Source organism: Aphelocoma coerulescens, chromosome 2, assembly GCF_041296385.1.
Source record: "Aphelocoma coerulescens isolate FSJ_1873_10779 chromosome 2, UR_Acoe_1.0, whole genome shotgun sequence".
In the NCBI taxonomy this organism is placed as follows: Eukaryota; Metazoa; Chordata; class Aves; order Passeriformes; family Corvidae; genus Aphelocoma; species Aphelocoma coerulescens.
In genome coordinates this window covers 44,499,020-44,526,235 of record NC_091015.1, presented here as the reverse complement: position 1 = coordinate 44,526,235, position 27,216 = coordinate 44,499,020, and the positions used below count along the sequence as shown (strand labels likewise).

Below are 27,216 nucleotides of genomic sequence, written 5' to 3'. Positions count from 1 at the left end.
TGCCCCAGACAACACAGACACTTAAGGCTTCTCCACTGAAAAAGTGGAGTTGGAAGGCACAGCTGCAGCTAAGCAGCAATGGGGCAGAAAAAGAGTTCTGGTAACATATTGGCTAACTTTATTGTCAGGCAAGACAAACATGGCCCAAAGTTACAAGGAAACTGGTTAGGAAAGCAAGAAAGGAAAGTGGAATCTGGAACTCCAGGAACAGGGACAAAGACAAGGAAGAAGGATGACGGGGTGCTGATACAGCCTACACCAGAAACATTCCCCCAGGGGCCAGCATGACCAGAGAATTAACTGGAACAAAATTTAGCTCAGCTTTGGTGCCTGGCATTGCACTCCAGTCATGGGGAGAAGTGAGAGGTATGCACCCTGTCTGTGGGCTGCGTGTTGAAATGGGGAATAAAAGCAAATCTTCCAACATCCTTCCATTGAATAGCACCTCCCGTGGTACAAAATGAGGCCCCCATGCTGTGGGTATCTCTGCAACAGATCACACACAGAGCTAAGAAGAGCTCCAGGAGCAGGACCATGTTGGTGCTGCTGTTCCCCTAAGGGGATATGATGCCAGTTGGCTTTTCATGAGTACAGAAGGAAAGAGTGCTGCCGCTTATGTCTTCAGAGAGGTAGAACCACCCTGGCCTGGACCACTTGTAGGTCGTGGATATGGAGACCCCAAACATTGTGTTTAATGCTATGCCTGTGTTCCCCTGTGTTTGGAGAGGGAAGGGACTTCGCAGCAGCACCTCGCTGTGTCTGGAAGCCTAAGAGGGAAGTGTTAGCCTGACACTTACTGTGCCCTGCTGACTTGATGTGAGCACCCATCCATGGTGGAAAGAGGAGTAAAGATCCTCAGAAAGGAGTGGGCATCAGTAGAAAATAGAGCAGATGAAATAGGGAAAAAATATCAAAGGACAGAGTAGCTGAACACATAAATTAAAAGAATTTGAGGGTCATGAGTGACTGTAAAAATGGAGGGACAGATAGCATTTGACATGTTTAGCAAGAAGAGAAGACATGGCCTTGCATGAGTTCTCAGTGTTTTGGGAGCTTTCCAGTGCCAGAGGGATTCCTTTTGTATCAGTGAAGCCCAGCAGGAACTGTGGCTGTCATTCTGACAAGATTTGCTGTCAAGTTCTGCCTAAATAAAACTCATGGACAGGCACATGATCTTTTTCTGAAGAAGACAACTTACATTTCTGGATTCAGATCCCTTTTGGGTCTTTCAGGACAACTTTTTTTTTTTTTTTTTTTTTTTTGAATCTGAGTGACATGAAAAACGTCCTCTGAGTCTGTTAGACTTATTTCATTATTGAACAGGGGAAAGCTTACTTTAAACCTTAAAACTCTATCATTTCTAGAAAAGATGAACATTCATTTAAAATTTTGTTTCAAGAATAACCTGAGAACATTTAGGTAGTTTAAATCTATCATGGAAACTGCACAATTTCTCCTTTCTTTGCCCTATTCTGTAAATATGTAGAATTGTTGCTTTAGCAACAAGCATAATTGTGACTGCAATTTAAATTAAGGTTGCGAATATTGTACTCAGCAAAATAATGTAGTTTGCAAACCTCAATGATTGTCTCAATGTTAACTGTTCTTCAGGTTAGTGTTCTTACAGCATTTGCATGGGTTTTGTGTGTGAATGTCTGACCTGCATTTTCTTTACCTTGATTTGGTATATAGAGAGGCATTGATCCTATGTCCGTGAAAGTGCTTTATCTACTTGAAACCTTTGTTACTGTTCTGTTTTTCAGTGCCTGTGTGTATGTGCACAGGTGATAGGTAGCCTAGTAAGTCTGTAGAAGATGTAAATATACTGCCAGGCAAACATCTCACATTGGGCCTGGTATAATGCACCTTTTTGCCATAGGTCTCAGTTTAGTGCTGCATTCCAGGAGCTTGCTGGTTTGTGGCTAGTCTGCAGCAGTGTCAGGACTCTTCAGAGTAATCACTTGGTGAAATACCATTTGATCATTGCTATCTTGCAGCCATAACATATTACAAAGCTGCTGAAGATTGATCCAGGCCTCCAGATTGTGGCCTTCTCTTTAAGCGATGAGGCAGCCTGGAAATATGTTCATGGCTTCTGTAGAGGACAAGAGCTTACTAGTATTTGCCAAACACTGTGCGAGTCTTGCTTCCAGTTCCCGAGCTAGCTCCTTTGGCACTTGCTCAGGTATCTTGGCAAAACCCTGACACGTGTTGCATGTTGTCCTGTGTCTTAAACAGTCTCAGTGACTTGGTTTTATCTTATCGCAGTCGTACAAGTGTGTAATATCCTGGACTTAAGAGGAGTCCAAGTGACACAATTAGTACCTGAAATTTCAGCCTGCCTTCTGTGATACAGCTTGCATACCCAGCAGACTCTTGGTTTGTGTACAGTCACGTTTTTGCAAATGATTTGATACCTGTGACACACTGAGGTAATCTTAGGAAAAGCAGCAGTGGCATGGAGTTTCCAAGATTAGAGGTGGCACCTGAGAAGTTTTGGCTGAGTCCGATGCACGCTCAGCAGCCGCTGTAGTGAGCTGATGTGGCTCTTCCTGGTACGTGGTAACCCACCCGCTGTGATAAGGTCTTGCACAGGAGCTGCAAGCTTAACGCTTCCCAGCCAACTGGTTTTTGCAAAACCTGCTCATTTAATATAAATGGAGCTCTCTTTAGATGAATTGTACAGAACTCACAGCTTCCTTCTCCCCCCAAATAATCATTCTCTCAACTTGAGGCTTGCAGTGATTAGCTACAGATTCTTCTTAAAATAAACAGTCCTTTCAAGGGGAAGAGAATCTCATTAAGCCTTTGCTGTGAGCTGCAGCTCTTGATCAGCACACGAAAGACAAGCTTGACAGTCATCAGGTGAGTTAAGAACTGCAAAAATATTACCTGTCTCTGTTATACAGTCATGAGTTGAAAGAGTTCATCTCAGTCCCAGAATACAGAGGCTTTTGCGTACGATGTGGCACATAAAAAATTAAAGACATCAGTGATGTGAGAAGTCCTAAAGGTGCCATGCATTTCCAAATGAATTGATAAAAGGCCTTAAATCTGAAGGAGAATGAGGTATGAGGTTTACAAATAAACAGGTGGAATTTCTGAGAAAGTTAGAGATAAGCCAGGACATGGACTAGTGAAGTATAAATAAACAGCAGTCTACTGCTGTAGTTCCTCATTTGCTAAGCCCTTTGTGGTGTTCTTCTATTTGAACAATTGTTTCCTGAATTTCTTAATAACAACTGATAAAAGAATTGACAAATAGTCTGAAATTGCATGGGTTAATTCACTAGCAGTTATTGTACAGATTACTAGTAAGCAAAAAAAATTAGCATCTACTTCTATCTCAAATCACAAAACAAAAGAACAAAAGGAGTGTCAGAATAAATGGTCTTTTGTTAAGTTATTGTCTCATAAAGTTTGGAACTGTGTCAGAATTGCTTTTTTGTTTTGTTTTGTTTTTGTTGTTTATTTACTTAGGAATGCTCAGCTCAGATGCAGCATCTGTTTTTCTCTGCTGTCCTTCTACCCTATTTTTCCAGCTGGATTGAATGCCTTGATGAAGCCTTTCAAATGATCAAATAGATAAAATTGTACATATTTTGTGGGATTATTTTCATTGTTCTTCACCACATGTTCAATGAATACAACACTTTATAATTGTAACACTTTGTTTTCAAGCTGCACTCTCGTACTACTTGTTGTCATTGTTGTTTGTTTAGTTTGGTTTTTTTTATTACAGTAATTTTTTGTGAAAATTGGTCTTCTTATCAACAGATACTTTCAGGGAACCCTTCCAGAAACATTGGTGAAAACTCAGACTAGTTTATCAGTGATATTTCATTATTAGCCAGTAGCAGGTGTGGCCTTTTTTGACATAAGGGAAGTTAGAACTTGTTCTCTCTGTTTTGCAGAATCCACTTAGGACTGGGGAGAAGTGAAAGTGTCTTGGACGTGGGCTGTCATATGATTAGAAGTTAGAGCCACATGAGGCTGCCTGTGATGTCTCTTTGGGTTGCTTTATAAGGAGCAGCAAAAAAAACCATGGGAGCACTGTGCTTTGCACTTTTTCACAGGTTTGCTTCTGAAATATTGTCTGTGCAAGGAGGAGCTGACAGGAATAACAGCCTGCAGTTCTGTTGTATGCTCGCTGTGAATATGCACTGTCACACACCACTGTGCCACCTGTAAAGGTTATTTTCTGTTCCTTATAAAGAGAACTGTGAAAGTGACCTGTTTATTTGCCTCTGTATTTTATTATTTAATTAGTAAGAATGTACACTTAAGAAATTAATTTTTCATGTCACTAGTCCAGAAGGGATCCTATCTAGGGGGTAAGGGAAGTCTAGATCTTAAGATTGTCTGCATAATGCTTTTTAATTACCACCTTCATACCGTGAAAGAATTCTGTCCCTGTTGGACAGGACATCTGTTACATCTTTATTGCATATACTTACTACTTTGGGATTAGATTATATTTACTTCATTAATTCATTCCTTAGCAGCTTTGAAGATAAGGTTTCTCTGCTTCTTTCCTTTTAATTTCCAATAAATGTTGTAGTTGCAGCACTTTTTCTGACAGAACTACCCTGAGAAATAAGGATAACACAATGCCTTCTCATAAACTCTTGCAGAAATACTCTGCTGCTATTTGCAAACAAAATTGCAACAACAACCATTTTATTGCAAACTTAAAAAGATAAACTAAAAAAATATAATTTACTGTGGTCGTTTTATTGTAATGATGCTTGAATTTGTGGCCATTTTCCCATGACCCATATTAAACAATGGATTTCCATCCTATTAGTATTACTGTGTGGGAATTCTTCACTTGAAAACAGAAACTGGCCACATTTTTCTGAAACGAGGGAGTAGGAGTTCAAATTCTGCAGAGTGACAGGAAAATTTTCTCTAAGCAAAAAAAGCAGGGGTTTTTTGCCAAGAAAAACTTTTTTCCTTAGTAAATCCATCACCCATGCTCTAGCAGACTTGCGTAAAAAAACAAAACAGTACTTTTGGGAAGTGCTTTGTTAACTTCTAACAGCCTTTTCCACTACTCTTTGGCTTTCTATCAAGTGTTCTTGCCAAGTTGAAGTGATGTGGTGTGTTTGGCAGTGACATACTGCTTTTAGGTGCCAATGGTGAACTATTGCTTGCTAGTAGTTTTCAATATTCTGTGAAAGCCTCATCACTGTTAAATACACTGTTAGAGGTGTTACAGAAGGCAATATCCCATAATACCTTTTGCAGGATTTTCTTTTGAGGTCTTTATTTTTGAAGGAATTTTTTTTTTTTCAGAGGGTTTGTAGGTGGTAGTGTGATGGATTCTTCTGTTTTGTTTCTGAACCGGTTTCCTAGGGAAACGAGAGTTAAAAAAGGCTCACAGTCTGTCTGTCTCATTCCTCCAAATAATTATAACCGCACAATTTCAAAGCAATTTGTGAGAATTTTAGGCTGCTGCTAGTTTTGTGGAAACTGGCAGTTGGGCAGAAGAGAGAGACCTCTATTAATCAGGGAAAGGCGAGGAGAACCAAGATGTGCACTGACAGCTCACTGGCCAGTGAGCTAGTGCGTTGCTCCAATGTAGCCACATAATCACTGTTTCTCATCAGCTTGAGGAATCCAAGGGGTGGGAAGAAAAAAAAACAAAGGAAAATTTGAGGCTGTGGCAGCAAGGTTGAAGAACAAAAGCTTCTTAGTATGAATCACTCTTCATTAGCTAATGGAGAAAAACTTGAGTAGGAAGCTGTATAATAGCACAGGTAGCAAAAAGTCAGCAAGAAATACTTTATCTTGTACTGATCCTAGTCAGGTCTTTGACCACCCTTGGGTTCCAGCAGAGTCGGCAAAGCCAAAGATGAATGGACAGTAAAGTAGGTTCTCTTTGGATAGCTGGAACTCTTCCCTAGTTCGTTTCACACTTGCCTAATTCACTGCGAAGTAACTGATCCATTTGGTGGTTCTAGCTTTGTATCTTACAGAATTAGTTTATCTGGTCACTCTAAAAATCGTAAATGGGGTAACACATGGCTCTTCCACATGCCAAATCAATCAGGAACCATTGGGGAATTTGCTTGATAGGGATTACTGCCACCCTGTATTTTCATACGTTCCCACGCAAATCTTTGCATGTTAAGAATGTCGTGGGTTTCCTGTGATGATTTTGAACTACGAGGATTTGGACCACAAGGTCTTCCTCTTCAGACCTGCAAATTTTGCGGATACCGTATTTGCAAATACCAGAACAGGTTCAGTTCCAACTGGATTGCTCCCTTTGATGCTGTGGGGGGTAGCTGAGATGTCCAAGTACAGCTCACCAGTGGCGCTGAGAGCGAGTCTCATGAGGGTGACACAAGGTCTGCTGGGACAGTAAAATCTTCATCTTGCTTTTGTAGACACAGACTTTTCACATGAAATTCACATACCCTGACAGAGGTATTCTTACAATTAGCAGTGGTGGGAATTTATTCCCATTATCAATATAACAAAAAATAGAAGTGTGGGACAGGAGAGCTGAGAGGAATAATAAATACTGTAGAATGTTTTGCATTTGGTTTTTCATTGCAGTTCCCCAAGCAGGACTAGCGGTTGGAAACTAAGCCAGATCTAATTTGCTTTTATTCCTTTTTAAAATTTGGTGTTTTCCTGGAAGTTTTGATGGAGTTAAATAGCTCAGTTTTGACTGTGTTTATGATCTAACAGCTGTTGTGAGTTCTGAGACTTGTATAGTTGTCCGCAGAAGTGTTCATCTTAGAATTACTACAGGGTAATGTGTTTTTAAAAAATACAAATGCATTATAAGCCCTTTCATCTGAATTTGATTTACCTGCCCCTGAATGTCTCCTGTTTGTACTGAATTTAATCATGTAGCATTCTCCTACCCAACTTCCTTTTCAAAAATGACTAAACCTGGGGCCAGAATCTAATTGAGAGTATAACTTCAAGTAACACAAGTAGCACTGCTTGCTTGCTTATATGATGTGTGTTACATTTTTGGCCGCTTTAACATTTATTTAGTTTCGCCAGTAAAGCTGAAAACAATTTAACAGACATCTATGAAAAATTAACAGCATTTTCTAAATAGGGGATTTTTATTTAATGGAGACCAAAAGAGCAGTGAGAAGTACACTATACGTTATCTTCCAAACGAAGAACACATATCATTTGGAAATGTCTTCTCTTTATCTAAAATATATAATATTTTAAGCCAGGAAAAAGATAAAAAGATGAAAGTCACTATGATGCTTTACTTAATCTAATTTAAAATATTAAGTGCTTAGCATCTACCACTGCCTTTTGAAGAAAAGGAATATCATTGGTTGATACAGTCAAGAAATGAGAACATCTGAAACAGGGTAATATATGGACTTCAGTGACAGGATTGGGAAAAATCCCTTTATAGCTTTTAAAAAAATCAAACAAACTTGGCATGCAGTATCATCCGAAATAAGATTTTACAGGAAAGTCTAAAACATCTATTACAACAGAAGGGGAAAATGCATGTGAAACACTGGTGATATAAAATGACAAGAAACAGAAACCAGCAGGTAACATTTGAATAAAGCCTTCAAGCATTTCTAAAGCTATCTGTCCTTTTCCATATATATAATGCAAAGTGTTATGTATAAAATATATACAGGCATGACCTGCCAAGAGGATTTTGGTTTCCCTGGAGACTATCAGTTCTCTGTTGCATGGGTTGGCTTAGGGAATAAGAGCTATCTTGATAAATCCTAACCTTTCTTCCTGAGGTTATTGGATATGTCGGTAAATTTAGATCTTTGTGTTAAAGGCTGAATTTATAAAATTCAAGTTTTTAGAATGTTCTCCCTAGATTCCAGCTATTTCTCCTGGCATATATTTATTATATGCAGCAGTTACCTTGTGAGTTGGGGAGAAGAAGAAAACCTTGATGGTAATACTTTCATGGTAGTTTTATCTTCTTGTTTGTCTTGCTGTGCCGAGTCTTTGATTTTAATCACAGTTATCAGTGTATCATGAAAAATGTGCATCAGGTCATAGCAAGTGTATTCAGCCACAGTCATTGCTTTGTTGACTTCTTTCTCCTCCCTTTTTCTTAAATGTTTGAAATCCTCTTGTCATTTTTCAGTTTGGAAACTAGGCTTCAGTCAGATTTATAGTTATTAGCTATCGTGTGAGTATGGAAAGAAATCCCATGTAATGAATGCAAACTACTTTGTTCATCTCTGCTTGGTTAAAATTAAAAACAGTAATCTCAAGGTTGTTCTCAGTTGGTTTGGATGGAAATTCATAGATGGATATATGGACCTTTCTGCTTTTGACCTCCTTAAAGAATCAGCACATGCAGCATTTTATTGACAATAGGATATAGTGATTTGGAAAGCTAAGAAACACTACAATTCTATTTCAGAGGAGATTTTTCTCATCCAGCAAAGTATACCATAAAATGAATAAATCCTGCGTAATTTGAAACTTAATAAAGTAGGCAATTTTTTGTACTCACCTGGCGATACTATCTGTGCTTTTTTTTTACTGCAATGCTAGTTTACTTTTTGTAAAATTTGCAAAGAAACCAGTGTTACTTTGTTATATTCTGCAGTTCTAAAACCTGAAATGAAAATTTGCCAGAAATATGGAAAGAACGTTGAAGTGAAGAATGAAACAGAGAGGAGGAGAAGGAAAGGAAAAGGAGGGGGTTATGATGGGGGAAAAGACAAAATACGTTTTAAAAAGTGTGGCAGGGAATGAAAAGATTCTGTAGGCTGCAGAGTTAGCTGTGAAACTTGCCAGTGTTCATTATTATTGCTGCTAAGAAAAATGGCAAGCACATTACTTAGAGAGGGGGTTAAAGCAAAAAAGATGCATCAGTCCTCCAAATTTTACGATGCCCCTAACTTCTAAGATATCAGATCTCTTCAGTGAATTGTACTATTTTTTGCTCGTTGGGCAGCTCCCCTTTCCCTCCTTTTGAAGTATTTGATAACTGGCTACTTGCTGTGGGAGACATTACTTGCTGCACTGCTGGTGGAAGTGATGGGAAGTCCTTCTTTCGCTGCTAAAGAGAACAGCATTGACTTTGGCAGCTAAAGTATTGCCATCGGCAGATTCATTTTGTGTCTGAAGGCTTTAGGAGAGGGAACCAGTACTTTGGGCGGTGGTGGTGGTGATGGAAATACATGTGAATTAACATGCTGGTCCTTTCTGTAGTTCAGAATTATACCTTTCTCTCCTCTGTGGTTCAATGTAATACTTGTCTTTTGGAGCTTACACAGATAACAAGTCTGTTAGGATAAAATGTAAGTTTCAACACTTTCTGTGTTTGGTTGGACATAATTGGAGTTTTCTTGGTTTTGTGAAATGTAAATTACCTGTCTTTGTTGTCTCTGTGTTCGGTCTGGATCAATTTAGGATGTAGAACCAAGCAGGAGGGAGTGACAAATTTAAAAAATAGCATTTTGAAGAACTACTCAAGTGCAGAAAGGATAGGATTTCCTAGGTTTAATTCTGTGCAAGTTTAAATGGGAAGTCCCTCCCCTTTTTCACCTTCTTTTATTTTGCTTTTTGCAGTCATTTACCCTTTTTACCTGTAGTAGGTGGTCTTCTGTTTGCCCATTTTGCATAATTCTGCCCACCAACTAATGGGTATAAGCTGTGGGTCATTTAAGAAGTGCTTGTTAATTTATTTAGGTTACTAAACTTCTGTTTAGTGATTGTTTTTTAACTTAGTGGAGGTGATAGCCTGGGTGATAACCACATCATGTTTGTGGCGAACATACCCAGTTCTTCAGATAGTTATCTTATGCTTGCAAGACACAGAAATGAAACTTTGACTGGGCAACAAGCAAGATAACTCACAGATGCAATGAAATTGGACAACACAATTGTTCAGACAAGTTCATGTAGTCTTATTGCATCTGTGAGTCATCTCAGTACTTTCTGAGTTTGACTAATGCACATACCTGCTGTTTCCTAAAGGGAAAAAAAAGTGTTGGTGTATATGTGTGTATCTACATACCTGTATGTTTCTATGTACTTACATGCTTTCAAAAGGTATAAATGCATTTTCACGGTCTTTCTGTGGTTTTTCTCCCCTCTACCACCTTAAGAGACAGTGCTTTGCTTTTGAATATCTTTAATTTCCATTATTACATTTTCACTGGAAGTAAACACTAGGAGCTTATTGAACAGACACCTTCATTTATGAAGTACTGATTGCTCTTGCATATTCATCCCTAATGTTTTTTATGGGGACATTTATTGTATTTGTCTTGAAGATTGAAAGAAAAACCACTGAGAATGTCATTTAGCATAACTGAAAAATCCACATGTTATATTAACATCCAGTATCTTGCCTCTGTTGAGAATAGTGAAGAATATTCTGAAGAATAGTGGAGCAAGACTATCCATCCTCTCTATGAAATTAAGGAACCTCTGTATGCACCTCATGGAAGCTCAAGCTCTGTTCAGAAGGAAAAGAACCTGTGGTACAGCTTGCATAGTTGTTACTCCAAAAGCTTGAGCCATTAGCTCATTGAATTCTAGCATTAGTGTGTTTCAGGTAATTCAAACCGTGTGATAGTGTCACAAGTACCATATATTTTCTGCTAGGTTAGTTATACTGCTTTAGAATTTGTTTGGTAGGTTTTAGTTCAGAAACAATTATTTGAAACTCATCGCAAAACTTGCTAGAAATGTATTTACTGCTTTATGTTCTTTAAGTTACGTTATTAATAGGCTTGCCTTTACTTGCATTAGAAGTACTCTGGTTCTCTGATAGCTTTTTGTTGTCATTGGTGACAAGAAACTGTTTGTGGTTGAATGAGGAAAGAATAATTATAGTTAAGTGAGAGTAGCATGATTGCATTGTTCTGGCCCACAAACAATTTGTGCTGCATGAAAAAGAGTATCTCAGTGTTTGTGACACAGAATGAAAAATTTGCAATAGATGGCTTAATATTTTTTTTTGCATGAGATTGACACTGAATGGAAATAACCTTCTCTCAGGATCAGTCTATGAGTGTTTTGAGAATATTCAAGTAACAGTTTGCTGTCTTCTCTTCCGAGTAACAAATTGGCCTTAACAAGACTGAATAGTTGGAAAGGATGATGATCTGGATTCCTTCAGCTGTTCCAAACTATCTGCTAAATAAGTCAGTGAAAAGTGCCTTAAAAACTTTATTTGTAGTACAGAGAGGGGATCTTTTCCAGTCTGTCCTGCATTATAAGAGAAAAGCCAACGCTTCACAATGGGTTGTTGCCCTGCACCTTCCTCCACTTCAATTCTGATGTTCCACCACCTCTCTGAGAGGGGCTGCAGTACCGTTCAGCCCTCAGGGCCTGCACAGACAAACCCAAGAATTTTGGCAAACCGACAAGGGTCCTTCATTGAGGAGTCAGTGCTCAGCTTACCCATACTAGATGCTCCTAATGGCACTGGTTTGTTTGTGTATCCTAATTGTTGTGACTGTGCACCTTCTGTCACTGCAGTTCTGCCTTCCAACAGGAAATCACAACTCCAGTAATATAGGTAATTCCAGAGTTTCAAGTGGAGGGGAAATTCATAGAAACACGGAAAAAAATGTGCTTTTTTAAACCACTTGAATACATTACTTTTATTTCTGAACATTATCCAAATTAAAAACTTTGCTGCAGTTGATATGTTCCTACAAAATGTTTTAATGTAGGTGAAACTGCATCTTCTCATGGTAAACTTTTTAGTTAAATTTCTTTGGCTGGTCCTAACACAAAGACAGTGTTTTGCTCTTCTGGAAGTTAGTCTGCTGTAGATTTGATTTCTTTAAATTAGATTAAAGTTGCTGGAAAGAAATTAATATTAAATTAAGAAACAGCAATCCTCATACTAAATAGAGGAAGTGTGCTTGCCTTGCAATTCTACAAAATGATCAGGGCTGTTATAAACAGTCATAAACGTGCTCGGGAAGAACCCTGTGTGAAAACATGGGAAATTTTCTGGACTTGAGCCAGATTTGTGTCTGTACACACATGCCCACCCCCACCCCTGCTGTGTGATACACCATCTTCCCGCATTCTTCTGTTTAGTTTCCTGCCAGTGGACATGCGACTGCGACCACCTTGGTGGGATGCTTGAGGTGTGACAGAGTGAGCTAATGCCATTTTCCATGAGGTGGTCACTAGAGGCAGGAGGGAAATAGCTAGGTCTGTTATAAAGCCCTGCAGGACATCAGTGGATGGTGTTGGGGCAACGACTGTAGTACCATATGACCATAATTTTGATGGTACTTTGTTTCCATCTTACATGCTCATTGCTAGATTTGTGAGGGACTGTAAATGCTAATGCCTGGACACTATTCAACTTCCTCCTACGTGCTCTGTGTAGTGCAGGAGGGAGATTTGGGTGCTTTGGAATGACAGCAGCAAAAAAATCCTGCTGAATAGGGAGGTGCATGGAGGTAGTGAGTAGGAGTAACTAAGTGTGTAATGTGCCTGAACACTTGCTTCTTCATAGCTCACAGGCTCAGCCCTGCTCAGGGCTTTGAGCCCTCAGTGAGGGAGGGAGAGCTGCACTGTAGTCACCCCTGTGGTCCTTCTGTCAGTCACCTCCCTCTTCAGAGGAGGGCTCTGTGAGTCCTGTGCTCCCCTGAGGAGGAGATGGGAGGGCATCGTTCTTTCTGTGAGTTACCTGAAGCATCTGCAGTTTTGTAGAATGGCCTGCAAGATTTGTGATGCTGGACAGAAGAGGTACAAGAAGCATGAGTGGGTCCATAGGTCACTGGCTTTGGGTGCCTTGAGCAGGAATGGCTCACAGGAATGGCCATGCACTGTCGTCCTGCACTCTGAAAAAGAAAACAGTTGGACCTGTATTTCTTGAAGGGTCTGAGTCTGATAATAAGTGTTAGGCCTGGTCATATGACATGGAGGGCAAGTTTGCAGATGACAGCAGGCTGAGTGGGGCAGTTGACACACCTGAGGGACAGGATGCCATCCAGAGGGACCCTGGACAAGCTCAAGGAGTTGGCCCATGTGAACCTCATGAGGTTTAAGGAGGCCAAGTGCTAAGTCCCATGCTTGGGTCAGTGCCACCCCAAGTATCAGTACAAGCTGGCGGTGAAGGGATTAAGAGCAGCCCGCTGAGAAGGACCTGGGGATGCTCATGGATGAAAAACTGGACATGACCCAGCAGTGTGCTCTCAAAGCATCCAAAGCAGAGTGGCTGGCAGGTCAAGGCGGGGCATTCTGCCCCTCTACTCTGGTGAGACCCCAGCTGCAGTGCTGCATCCAGCTCAGGGGCCCCAGCACAAGAAAGGCATGGACCTGGTGGAGCAGGTCCAGATGAGGTCCACAAAGCTGACCACAGGGCTGGAGCAGCTCTCCTGTGAGGAAAGACTGAGAGAGTTGGGCTTGTTCAGCCCGGAGAAGGCCCCAGAGTGACTTCATTGCAGTGTTTCAGTACTTAAAGGAGGCTCATAAGAAAGGTGGAGACAAACATTTTAGTAGGGTGTGCTGCAGTATGACAAGGAGTGATGGTTTTAAGCTAAAAAGATAGATTTGGATTGGACATAAGGAAGACAATTTTTTACAGTGAAGATGGTGAAACACTGGAACAGGTTTCCCAGAGAGGTGATAGATGCCCCGTCCCTGGAAACATTCAAGGTCAGGTTGGATGGGACTCTGAGCAACCTGATCTAGTTGAAGAGGTCCATGGGCCTTGCAGTGGGAATTGAACCAGGTGCTCTTTAAAGAGCCTTCAACCTAAACCATTCTGTGATTTTATGAAATAGGAGTAATATGCATGCAGCCATCAGGTAACGGAGTTGCTACATCACTTAGTAGTGTGGATCTGTTGAGTTTGCCAGTCTACCTTTGTTTCAGACCCCATGATGTGTCACACCTTGGGCAAAGTGTTTTCTTCTGTACCTGGTATGGACAGAGAACGTGTACAATCTACATACACACCATACTGATCTTTTGTTGTTTTAGTGCAAAGGCAGGGGGACTGAGCTAGATATTTTTCAAGTCCCTTCCAACCCAAACTATTCTGTGATTCTATGAAAAAGGCTTATTTAATGTTCCGTAATAAACTGAGGAACATTTAAAATGCAGATGAACATGAAAACCTTAAAAGGGAACAAGGAATAGTTAAAAGGAGTCCCATTATTTTTGTGGATCATTTTCATCTGTAATGTGAACTGTCATTAAGGGCTCCATCCGCCTCTAACAGCTGTGACTGGACTAAGAGCATAAAAGCTTAATCAGAAAAACATGTTGAAAACTGAAGACCAAAAAATCCCAACACTTATTTTGTTTTGTTCGAGTAAGCAAAGTAACCAAATCTTACAGGGTAGTAGATACCCAGGATGATAGAAATTTAAAGTAGAACTATATGCTTGCTGTTTTAAATAAAGTATTAAGGATAGGTGCCAAGAAACTAAGACCCAAATTTGACCTCATGTTTGACCATTTCAATAAAGAGAAATTAAATAAATGCCATTTTGGCATTTAACATTTTAGGTTTTCTGGGGCATAGCTATCATTTATGTAATAGGAAATTAAAAAATAATAAAGTTCATTTTATTTTTGTCTTAAATGTGTCAGGAAGAGGAAGTTGCTGTTTATCAAATAGACTAGAGTTAAAATCATCTAATTCTGTTGAGTATATATATTATATAAAGACGTACTGGACTTGATGATGGGTGTCATTAAGCATGGGCTAATAGGTGAATCCAGGGATTATTTTATAAGGCATAGTGTACCTTTCTTACTTCAGAGTGTTGGTTTACAAAGGTACCCAAATCTATTGTTTTAATATACAAAAATCAGGCTATTTTTTATAGACAGTTGCTGTTAACTGTCTTCTCTCTTAATATTTAATCAGGAGACATCTGCCTCCTTAGCATGGACCATAGCACAGTTGTCAGAGGTCACATGAGATGCTTCAGTTTGAAGCTAGTCAGTGGCTGTTTGTTCCGGTGATCCACTGGGAGGGAAAGAGGAGCTCCTTAACACAGGAGGAACAAGTTCTCTTCAGTATCTGTCTCCTCAGTTGTGTTTCTCAGCCTGCTCTCAGTCCCTCAGGATCCCTGTGGTAGACTGTGCCTCCTTTTTCTTTTTTCTGTAAGTTGCTTTTTGGAGATACAGAAATGACCACTTTCAAATATACATGACAACCTGTAGATTTTTATGGAAATTTACTCCTCTTATTGATTGCTCTGTGGTAAGAGGCGGATAAGTGTGAATATGTGGTCAGGTTTTTCCATTAGCAGCAAAGAATCTGCAAGTCCCTAGACCCAGGAAAGTCACCTTACAGATACCAGTGGTATAGCACAAACTTTCTTTCCTTTAGAAGGGTCTGTTAAGTTGTAGTTTTTTGTATGTATCTGAGCACTGCTGGAAGTGCTTTCAGCTGCAATTATCAGGCAACAAACTAATTTGTCTGATCCATTCCGAAAGCAGCAGGCACTACTGTTTCCATCTTCAACCTTAACCAAATCGAAAAACGTGGCTTCTTTCATTTACAAGTTTCTTATACACTCGTCTAGATGATAAACAAAGGAATCATTTGAAGTCACATTGGGAAATGAAACAATAAATGCAGAATATGGACCAGAATCTAAAACTGAAGGCCAGCTGCAGTTCAAGAGCAACAAGGAGGCTGATAAAAGAAGTCAGCATTCTCTTTTGGCAAAATAAAGGCTTTAAGCACTGGCCTTACACAAGTTTTTATTTGGTTTTTCATTTGCTCTTTTACCTCACACAAGTCCCTGCTGTGCACAAGTTTGATCTTCCTTTTCTTTCCAAAATGGCTTGGTTAGAATTCTCTTTAACAGCTAAACCAAGCATTTTCATATATTTTACTGAAAATTCGGTAAGGTTTTCTAAAAATGTTAGTGCTTTTCTAAGGTAAACTAAGGAAAGTCTAAACTGACAACTGATTTAATAAATTAGATGTTTCCAAGTAGGTGAAACTTACAGATATGCACCGTAGAGGAATTAGCTGAAGAAATAACTGAAATATTATCATTTAAGATTGAAGACTGTTTAAGAATGACTACGACTCTGTAGCAAAGTGTGATGTCCTTTTTTAACCTACATTTAAAGAGAACTGTGAGATTGTTAACCCAGCTTAATGCCCAGAGAGATACTGGAAAAAAAGAGTTACAAAATAGCCAGAGGATGATGTGTAGCAGGGATTTCTGTGGAGGAATCTGCAGAACTCAAGCCACTCGGAGAGTAACAAGAACACACAGCATAAGTTTGTCGATCCAGAAAACTGTTAAGACCTTGTGGGCATCAGTTATGTAACAGGAACTGTCTTTTTGCTGTGAAGGATCTCTAGTCTGAGGAGAAATTAGCAATAGTTCAGCATCAAACCAAAAAGATGTATTAACTGTAAGGCTTAAAATTGTTGTGCTCAGAGTCTGTTAAAATTCATAATTTTCATTAACTATTCCAGCAATTGAGTATGTTTATTACAGTTTGCCAATCTGAGAAGTGCCGTTTATACTGTGAAGGTCAGAATCCAGAATGGCCCTTGAAAACTGTCAGGAAAAGCCCTAAAAATCACTAAGAACAGGCAAATTGGCCACTGTTAGTTGGGGGGAGAAGAATTTCCTTTGGGTTTTTTCCCCCAGATGATGTAAACTGACATAGAATGTAGTAAGTGTTAAAGAGTTTTCCATTCTACAAAGCAGTGGTGAGGCTTGTGCTGGATCACTGTGGTGGGACTTAGGTACTATACTTGAAAAATGTGGACCAGTTGAAGAGAATCAGGAGAGACCATCAAAAATTACTTAGAAATACAGAAGACATGAGAGCAGGAACATTGAAAGGACTGAGTTTATACAGTGTAAAGTAAGATTAAGGCATGAATGGTATTAGGAATTATAAAAGGCTGTTGCAAAAAAGACATACTCTAGTGGGGAAGTAGCAATCTTGAGTTTAAGAGAGGGAAATTTAGGCCACGTGCTAGGAAAGGGTTTTGAATAGAAAGAATAGAGAAGTGGTGAAAAATGACTTAGGGGGCTTGTGGAATTTCCATTACTAAAGGTTTTTTAAAATAGATGAGAAAAACCGAGAAATAACTAAACGAGAGCTGATCCTGCCTCTAGGTAGTAGGATGAACTAGCTGGATGATCCCACCCATCTCTATTTTCTATTACGTTTCTTTCTAATCAAGTTACATCCCAAGGCTCCAATTACATGCATTTTCACACTTTCTCTGCATGTTTAGCTTTTAGGAGGAAGCAGTCAGTCTCCCATGGTAATGACTAGACTTTTTACTAATCTTACTCGAGCTATCCTCAGAAGAATGCTGATACTACATACATAGGCCAGGCGAGCATCAGTTTTCCAATGGTTAAAAATTGGAGCACCATGACCAGAATTAACAGTATTGAGTAGTGTTTAGACATTCCATTGTATCCAAGTAAACCCCTCATTTAGAAATTAATTATTTGCATTGTAGTAAAAAATATTTGCGGTCTCTGAGCCATAAGAGGAAAAATGGAGTTGTAAAAATCTGGGTTTTCCTACTTTGATCCCCAGTAGATTCCAGTAAGTAAGTGTTGGGTTTATTATTTATTATGCATTATTCATTGTGCCATCTTTTTTTATGACTCTGAAGTGATTTGTATGCTGTTGTAGAAGGTAGAGCCCTATTGTCTGTCACTGTGCATGTTGCTTGGATCTCATTTTGTTTGTAAAAATAATAAAAAATTCTACATCTTAAACTCCTGGTCAAAAAGTTCCATTATTCTGTTCTGGAAAATGGTCTTATATGAAGAAAAAGACATACCAAGCACATCTATCCTATTATTATTTAAATTATTACTCTGTATTATTTGGTTTGAATATTTATTAGTTTTTTTGATAACTCCTTAAATAATTCATAAAGGGTAGCCATAGGGTTTGATGAAAAAAGCAGTACAATGAAACCTTATTTTGCATTGCTGGCTTCTTTCATGCAAACTATTCTCCAATGCTTTTTTTTTAAACAAAGGTTTGCAAGGTACTGGGAACCTCTGTTGTGTTTCTTGCAGTATCCCCTCCCTCTTGGTTTCAGTGGGAGGGAAGAACATCCAGCACCTCACCACCCTATATGCCCTGGTGTGGTTTAGATAAAATAAACATCCTCCAAGCGAGATGGAAATGAAGAGGCGAAGGTCAGGAAAGAGAGATGTCATTTCCCATAAAATATAAAAAGTGTATGAGGAATTACTGACTTAGAGAGAAAGAGAACAGAAGATTGTTTTAGGTGATTTATGGGATTTTCTTTTGAATCCCGCAAGACTGTGAAGAAATAAGGGCAATTGCTGTACTGACTGAAATAGCCATGTGGATGTCAAGTGTCTTGACAGGAGTCAGCAACAAATACTCGACAGGAAGGCATAAAACCCTACAGTAAGCAGATTGAGGAAGGATTATTTTCATATACTATGTCTCATCCTCATCTCTAATATGTATAGGTTTGCTTAAACCCTGAGGTGTAAGATTTAGTGTTTATTCTAAAAGGTTTCTCATCGCTATAGGTATGCATCACTCAGCATTTTTATTACCAAAATTCTCTTCAGACATATTGGCAGATACTTGGTCTCATCAGCATTTTGCATCAGTGATCTTTTAGTCTGATTTTATGTAGAGGGATGCTTCTTTTTATAGCTTTTGAATTTGACGTGTTCTGCCTTCATTGACTGTCTCTTTTCTCGTTTTGTGTTTTTGACTCATGGCTTGCTCTTCTCTACTTGCATTACTATGGCGACTACTAAAACCTAGAATATCTTTTGACCAACTGCCTTGTTTTTATTAAATTCTTCACTTTCTCTCTGCCAGACTGTGAAGTGAATTTGGCATTTTAATGTATCTGACTTCTTGTTTAATTGCACCAGTCTCTTGTGTAATACAAGTCCTTCGCCAAGAAGGACTGCCTGCTTGAAATCTGAAATACAAAATGGGTCTCAGGAAAGGTCAATTGTGGTGTTAATATTGTAGATCAGTGCGAATCTTGCTTGACTCTGAAGAGCCTGGATTTTAAAATACATGATAGTCCAGTGTCAGATTATTGACCAATTTCTTTTTGTTTCCAGCTGAGCTGCCAGGATCATCTGCAATCAAGCTCTCCTCCTTGTGTGATCTTCCAGCTCAGCTGCAAGAATTGTACCAGCAGGGCTTTGTCTTGGCTGCTGTCCACCCTTTTGTGCAACCAACTGATGAAAAAGAGAAAACTCCCCAGGAACAAATCTTCAGGGCTGTGCTTATCAAGAAAACAGAAAGGTAAAGTATTTCCAGTGAACTGGGATAAAAATAGACAATGGGATTTCCTGCTGAATTTTGACCTACATCAGGAAATTATAGCAGAGTTTACTGCGCAAGACTTGATTTTTTTTTTTGTTGGTGGGCTTGAATAGGCTTAACATGTTCTTCATGTTTACAATTTGTCTGCAGTTTGGCAGGCGACTTGGAGAATAACAAGTTGAAATATGCTCTGTATTTTGGGATGTGTTGTCATGAGAGGCAAACAAACAAGCCCTATGCCTGACAGTTTGTGAGGATGGTCTTGTTGGTACCCTTTAAGAATTTATTAGATTAAATTATGACAGAAGAATTGTTTGCTTAGCAAAGGCATATTTTGTGTTTAGACAGTTACAGTTAATGCAATTAATTTGAGAACTGTAGTACTAATGTAGACCTCTTAAATTTATGTGTAGACTTTAGACCCTTCTTTCCTCTAAACAATACAAGTTCTTTTAAATTTTTAGTTGGTGCAAACTCCATAAATAAAAAGATTGCTTTCCTGCTGTGTTCCTTTCTTAAAATGTGTTAAGAATATTTTACATAATCAAAGTCTGGAGATGACTAAAGAAACAGGAATTCTGTTCTTTTATGATTTATTGTGATTTCTAAAAAAAATCGATAGGATGTGCTGTTAAATAGCCCAGAAGAAAATGAAAATGTGGATATTTGTAAAGATACGATTTTTGGTTAATGATTTAAAACCTAATTTAATATTATCTGACCACCCACAAATCTGCAGCTGCCTGTATTGTTGCAGCCATTTTCTACAGTTTTGTACATTAGTTGCATTCCCCAGTCCAGCCCTTCTTACAGTGACCAATTCTGAAGGCTGGCAGATAATGAAATCTGTCTGCTGATCCTAGTTCCTCTCTTTGTCCTGATGCGTGAAGGAAAGCATGTAGCTGTTTTATACCTCTGTTTGAAAAGTAAACCATTCACCATTCAATTGGCTGCAGCCTGGTGTCCAGTTGGTAGTGGTTATGGACAGGGTTGAACTTCAGCCTCTGACCTAAGGTAAAAGTTCTGCATTTTGTTAGTAAATACATGTAGGCATTAGGCATCACAGACAATTTGAGCTTCTAAAATAACTCTTAATTTACCTTGACTTGATTTTAGTTTTATTAGTACAGAACTTCATGCTGGCTTGCCTGATATTATTGTTTAAATGGCTTCCAGTTTTATGGTCAAAACGTAGAATGTTTGGCTGAACAGTGGACTTGAGTGGTGTTGGGCTGAGCTTGCCTGGTTTTGGGGCCTTGCCTTCCCTGCCTATGCAATACCTTGCTGCAAGCAGTGAAAGTATTTATCTGCATGAGGTTGTAGTGTTAAGCAAGCACTTACGGACTTCTGTCAGACTGGGGTCTGAGGGTTCAACATCTTCCAGGTCTGAGCTCTGAAGACCTGTCAGGGAAGAGCAGCTTCCTTCTCAATGGGGTGGTGTGGCCTTCAAGCCAGAGTGCTCACTGTGTTGCTTCACTCGTACTATATCCAGTGTTTACATCTGTGCAGAATGACTGTGGAAGAGTACAAAATCTTAATTGGCTGCTCACTCACTTGGGTGCCAGTGTTTCACACACTTTAGACAGCTGTAAATGACTGTACAAAATTGAAGACAGTGGAGAGTCTTGAACCAATTAAATTTCTTTTTACATTCACAGTCCGTTTCTCTGCATTCTCTTATCTGTTGTTTCTGACTGCCTAGGGAAGCGGAAGAGACGTGGTGAAGCAGGAAAAAAACAAGTACCAGAAAGGGAAATTACATCAGTTTGATGTTTCATGTAGCTTAAATGTTCCTGTGTTTGGCTGAGAGTTTGGGAGCAGCTTCTCCCATAGTGTGTGGGTGCAACAAATAATTTGCATTACCAAGTGCTATGAAGAGAGATGGGTGTTGCACAGATTTCGGATGACTATGGCCTGCACAGAGGCCACCTCTAGCTGAACTGCAAGTTTATGTCATTCCACAAACTGCTGGGGATTAAAAATATGTAACAGTATGAAAAAAAAAGATGTACTGTTAATTTTTTTAAATTAACCTTTCTCATTACACTGCTGATAATGATTAAATTGTATTTTTTTCCCCTGCGGACTGTCAGGTGTCTTGTCATCTCAAGGCAGTCTCTGTATATAACAGTTAAATTGTGGGTAGAAGTTAGGTCTGCTTAGGCTAATTGTTCATCAGGTGAGTGTTTATTTCTGTCATAAGATTTTAGGAGTAAAAGTAGTCCAGCCACAGTTGTAGGATCACTAGTAATGTCATTTATGCTGTGGGGTACAAATCAGTCCCTTTGGTGGTATGGTGTTCGTGGGGAGCCAGGGAACCATAAAAATCTGTACCTTGTTTTGGGACCCACCCTTGGGCTTCCTGGGCGCTTGGCTGCAAAACACCTGAGGCAGGAGCTCCTTTCTCACTGCAGGTCTTTCACCACAGATGGCTCCAACACTCTGCACTTCATCTGTCCATTGTCTGGCAGATACCAAGTGTAGTTTTCCACCTTCAGTTTTTTTTGTTTCCTGAATGGAGCAGAAATGAAATTGTTGTGTTAGTGCCTACAGTAATGCCAATTCCATGTATACAGAGACAGAACTGAATGCTTGAATTAATCTTTAGTGAGTGTTGTGCTTTTCTATGTCAGTTTTATACTGTTGACTTGTGCTTTGAGGACTTAGTTTTATAGCTCTGCCTCTCCAAAAGTAGGAAGAGGGTATGCCAGCTGCAGCAGATGATGGGTATCATGGAACACCATGCTCCTGCTGTCAATGGGATTTGCAGTGCCTGAATTTGTTCAACAGTAAAATGGAAAAGGGAGTGCTGAGGCACATTGTATATTAGAACTTGTGAAAACAGTACCTGTTTGTGTTATTTTTAGCCTATATTGCCATTGTCCTGTAGTTTCAAAATACTCTGTGTGAGTTTGCAATGGCATTGTACATTAAGGTGACTTTGAAAGTCACTTTGATGGCTTTCTGTTTAATCTGTGCTGGTATCTCTGGCTTTGTTATCTTGGCTATGTAATCATTCGTGGTAAATATGGAGATAGGAGTCATTCCTGCTGTAGGACGTTTGAGGAAACACATTCCTAAGATATATGGGAGCTGTATATGTTGAAAACCAAGAATTATCCACTGGAATTGTTAGGGAAAATATGAAATTAAGGGACAGATTTTAAAAAAATCAACAATGTAATTATTTGCAGTGCAAAAGACATAATGTTCAATTAAAGTAAATAAAAATTAAAGTTTAATTCTTTAGAGTCACTGGGCATGAAGGTAGTCTGCAAAGTTGCTAAACAACTCTTCCATTGCCCTCATTAAATTTAATATAATAAATGTAAATATTTCTATAGCATCTAATGGCATGGTGTACACTAACCAGCTGATTGGAAAGTGGTTTGGAAGTCACGTAGAATAGAGTTGGATAAAAGAATAATAATTTCAGTTCTTGTGAATACTTTGTTTCCCCTTCTAAATTTCAGTGGACTTAACTAAAAAGCAGTTGTCCTGTTGTCTGTGCTGAGTTCTGAGATACGTGGATTTCTTGGAGAAGAAATCTTGAAGAATCTTGTATCATTATGTGAAGAAAACTCTTTGAGCCCAGGTTTTTAGAGTTTTTTTTTTTCTGAATTTGGGGAAGGCTCCAAGTGTGAAGTATAGGTGTGCCCTGCTGGTTCACGTTCACACTTGAGAAGAGTAGATTCACACTGATTTACACTTAGAATCTCAGGAAAGGGAATATAAGCTGGTACCTGAAAAGCATGAATGTGTGACAGTGTGTCTCTGCTGATGGAAGGGATGGGGGAAGGTCCATGTATTTGGGAGGTTCTGTCTAACCAAGGTGAGGAGAGTAACACATATGTTGCTTACATTCCCCAGAGGAACAGAAATTTGTAGTTCTTTGCATGTGCAATAACCTTTTTCTCCTTGGCTTTTATTTCCACACTCACTGGTTTTTTGCTTTAAACGTCTCTGTGTAGGTGTCTTGGGTGCATTATTATTTTGTAGAGCTTATGGCTGTTGCAGGTAATCCTGCAGAGAAATTACAAAGTCAGCCCCTGAACAAAACTATAACAAAACCATAGCACAAAGCTACTTTAACTTGTTCCTAGCAACCTGTAGTGTGATACCCCTCTCTGGTACCTTATAGTTCCAAAATTCACTGTCGGTTAAAATGCTTTGGTGTCCCTTTCTAAATACTCAGCACTGGAAAGCAACCTCCATTCTCTCTCACCAGGAAAGATTCAGGGCCTGGGCTCATAAACTGTCTGGTTATAATAGTTTTGACAGATGCTTCGGAGATGTTTCATTTCACCATGACAGAGAAGCAGGGTATATAACTGGTATTCCAAAGAATTTCTCTCCGTTGTGCGATCTATGTCTTAGGACATACCAGCTACAGGTTCTGCCTGCAGTCAGTAAAGGAACTAACAGGGAAACATTGGTCTCCAGAAGTAGACTAAGTAGTATAATTTAACCATAATTTTTTAGAGTTTCTAAATGTTATAAATTTCTATGTTTACTTCACACAGCTTTGCAGCTGTTTTCCCTTTCTGTAAAATAATGAGGTGTCAGGTGTTGCAGAGATTCACTTGATGAGTCTAATTCTATTTCTGTAATTTTGCTGTATCTGTTAGTCCTGACAAAACGCAAACTATCGTCACTTGGATAACAAGTACTCTGTTTATCTGCAAAGGAATTTTACAGACTGAGTTCAAAAGTTTAATAGTAAACCAAGATTTTTACAGTGTCCTGATTTTGCTGGTATTTCACTAGGATGTTTTCACTTTGGTGAAAGTAGCTACTTTGCATTGATACAATATGTTTTTATTTTGGCTATAAATGTATATGTTGGTTTTCATGTAGGATTTAAGCTTGGAGATAAGAAATGTCTGAATTTATCATCATAAGCATTCGGATCAAACAGGTTTGTGTGCAAATGCAATGTGTGTTGTTGCTCTCAGCAGGCTGATTTCAACTTAATGAAAAGATAATATTTATTCCATACCCAAGAGTCAACAGATATCTTTCTTTAGCTCAAAGGACAATGGTTTGAGTTTTGAAAGCTTGTTATTTGTTACAAGTTCAAAGAAATACATGTTTCCTCCCAATGACTTTTAACAGTGACCTGAAATAAATGTTCTTTTATCTGTGTTCTTAAAGTTATAAACACTGCACATTAAAGATGCCTGTGTATCAATACATGCCCAAACTTTGCTCAAGAAACTCTATATACTGTCATTAAAAAAAGTTTATAAATTTTACTAACAAATAATACATACTCCAGTGGTAAGGTTTCCTATAGTAAAGAAAATGTTTAGGTAATAAAGTTAAAACAGTGTCACATGGGTTAGACTTGAGGCTCTTATGATGAAATATACCTGCTTTTATTTTTATAAAAAATGGTGTAGTTTGTGGCTGGGCATCATAAAACCTATGGATTTTTAGATGGTGTGTACTTGGTTTTCAGATGCTCTAGTTCTGCTGGATTTTTAACCTGGAATTGTAGAGATACCAGCCACTCATGTTAATCACTTTGGTGTGGTTTTATTGTTTTCCTAATGCAGACCAGTTTGTTATGAATGTACAGTTCTATTTGAATGGTAGGGCTGTTCCTGTGTAGTGGAAAATCTCAAACTGCACTTGCATTCTTAGCATCATCTTAATGAAATAGTAATTCTAGAGTGTCTGTGCAGTTTACAAGTCTGTTTTGGCTTGCTGTGCTCATGGGCATAGGGAATTTCAGGAAGATTAGGACCAAATGCTGGCTTGCTCTATTCCTTCTTGTATCTGAAAAGGTTTGGAAATCCAGTTTGTAACAGATACCAAGTTGTCAGCTTTAATAGTTACTGTGTAAGTTACTGGTTCTCCACAGCTGGTTGTGGTTTTTCTACCATGACATGGTGCTTAACAGCTAACAGCTGTGCAGGAAATGACAACCTACTGAAACAACCATCGTAACATATTTTTGGCCAGTGAACTTCCAATTATAAGTTAAAATCTTATTTATTCTATGTATAATCATCTTGTTTAGTGGCACTAGAAGCCCAGTTTAGGGTTCAGGATAACACTTTTTGGCAGTCTGTGGTCCTGAGCCTTTTCCATATTGGTAAATTTGAGGGTACCCTCTCCCCCACCCCACCAGGCGTGCGAATGCTGTCCCACTGCTTGGCATCAGGTAGACTGAAATTTCACCTCAACTCTTTGCCATCCCATGGTTAAGGTTGTCCATGGTGGGCCTACAGTGACAGAAAAATCCTTCTTCAGGAAAATTGTTCAAGATAAACAAACAATGAAATGTATAACAAAGGAAGAAAAAGAAATGAAAGCCCAGGGTGTATAAGTTGCAGTGAAGTTTTCTGTCAATCTCTGTAGCCAGTGGTTGTCCTCTCCTGGGGTGGGAGGCAGGAGGCTGCCCTTCCTCACTGCAGGGGAGGTGCTGGCATTGTTCACTCTGTCCCTTCTGTTCCCTCTCTGGTATCCCACAGTGTGTTACAGTGAGTACAGGGTGTTGTAATGAGTCTGGATGTAGCAGCTTTTTTGGTTCATCATGGCTTCCAAGAAGGATACAGCATTAGTGTGTCCAGGTGTGCTTCTTTCAGGCTTGGACCTTTTTTAATTAACCCAGCGATTTTTTTTTTATCAGAGGAATAAAGGTAATACAAAACCCCCAAATGTTTGCAGGCAATGAAGGAAGATTCAATTTTCCAACTTAGGAGGACAAAAAGAAAAGGAAGAAGTTGCTGATTGTGCATCCAGAAGAAAAGGAAGATACAACTGCTGGAGCTTACACATTTTTTTGACTGAACTGATCTCAGCATTTCTCTTTCTCTTCTCCTTTTTGTTGAAAAATATTTCATGATAGGAAAGTAAAAATCAACTTTACATAAAACCATTGCTTTAATTTAAAAATATTTTATATGTTGGACTCCCAGTAACGTCCTGTGCTATAAAACTGGTAAGACACTCCAGAGTATGGATTATTGGGTTATTTCTCACGATTGACATCAGTCCTTTTTCAGAAGAGAGCAGAGGAATGCAAGTGCACAGAACTGTGCTCCTTGGATTTTTTTCTCTCACTTCTGGGACCTTGATAGATGTACATTTTGTGGGGGGTCCTGTTTCATAGTTTCTAATGAAAGTGGTCCTAAAAGTAGTGCCATTAAATTAATAAAACTAAAAGCGTATTAATTTCTGTTCATACAGAATTTACCTCTACCTAAAGTTATCTACTTCTCTATGGCTATATTAATAATATTCTAAGAGTTTAATGAGAAACTTTTATGATATTTATGAAATACTTTGTGATACATGTATGAAATGCTTTGTTTATTGCCTAGAGACTGGAAAGAATTTCTTACCCACCTATGTTTGCTCAGAAAATTATTTTGTGGTGTGTGACATCCACAGCTGTTTATTATTTTCATCTGAAAAGCTATGGCTCTTGTTCTGTTTGTTCATTTTTGACAGAATAAAAGGCTTTTAAAGTTTTCCTAAAAAGGTGGAAACTACCAGTATAGACAGAGACAAAGACTTGCTTTTAACATATATGGACATAATTTACTTGAGAGCATGGAAAAATACTTCTCGGAAATATAGAGTCCTTCTGTTGGAAGATTTTAACTAAGGATTTTATGGCCTTTAGTAGGTTCTGTTAAGTGTGTTCTGTAAAATAATGTTCTTAACAGAGTGCAGTCATATTTGATGCCATTTCTTTCATGAACCATAGTACAAAGGTAGCCCCCAAACTCTTAGAGAAGGAATTCAATGTCTGCAATAAATATTTCCAAGCAGCAAGTGTATTTTAAAGTAAATGCTTCTTAAAGGAGTCAAACAGGACATTTTAAGCAGCTGTAGTAATAAGCACTGTATTTTTATGGATGTCATCTGTATCTCACATAACTCTTACTCCTTTCAAAGAGTTTGGAAGCAGGTCCTCAAAAATTGCACAAAATCAGAGCTCGGGGAGCTCTT

The 27,216-nt window shown here is 38.9% G+C and overlaps 1 protein-coding gene across 4 annotated transcripts in view; it reads left to right on the top strand.

The window, feature by feature from the left end:
* RFTN1 (raftlin, lipid raft linker 1) overlaps positions 1 to 27,216 on the top strand; it is a 117,003-nt gene that overhangs the window by 41,538 nt on the left and 48,249 nt on the right. For all 4 annotated transcript variants that reach the window (XM_069007230.1, XM_069007232.1, XM_069007229.1 and 1 more), the window contains exon 3: positions 19,044 to 19,230. In XM_069007230.1, coding sequence (XP_068863331.1) covers positions 19,044 to 19,230 — 187 coding nt within the window. The remainder of the gene's footprint in view (positions 1 to 19,043; positions 19,231 to 27,216) is intronic.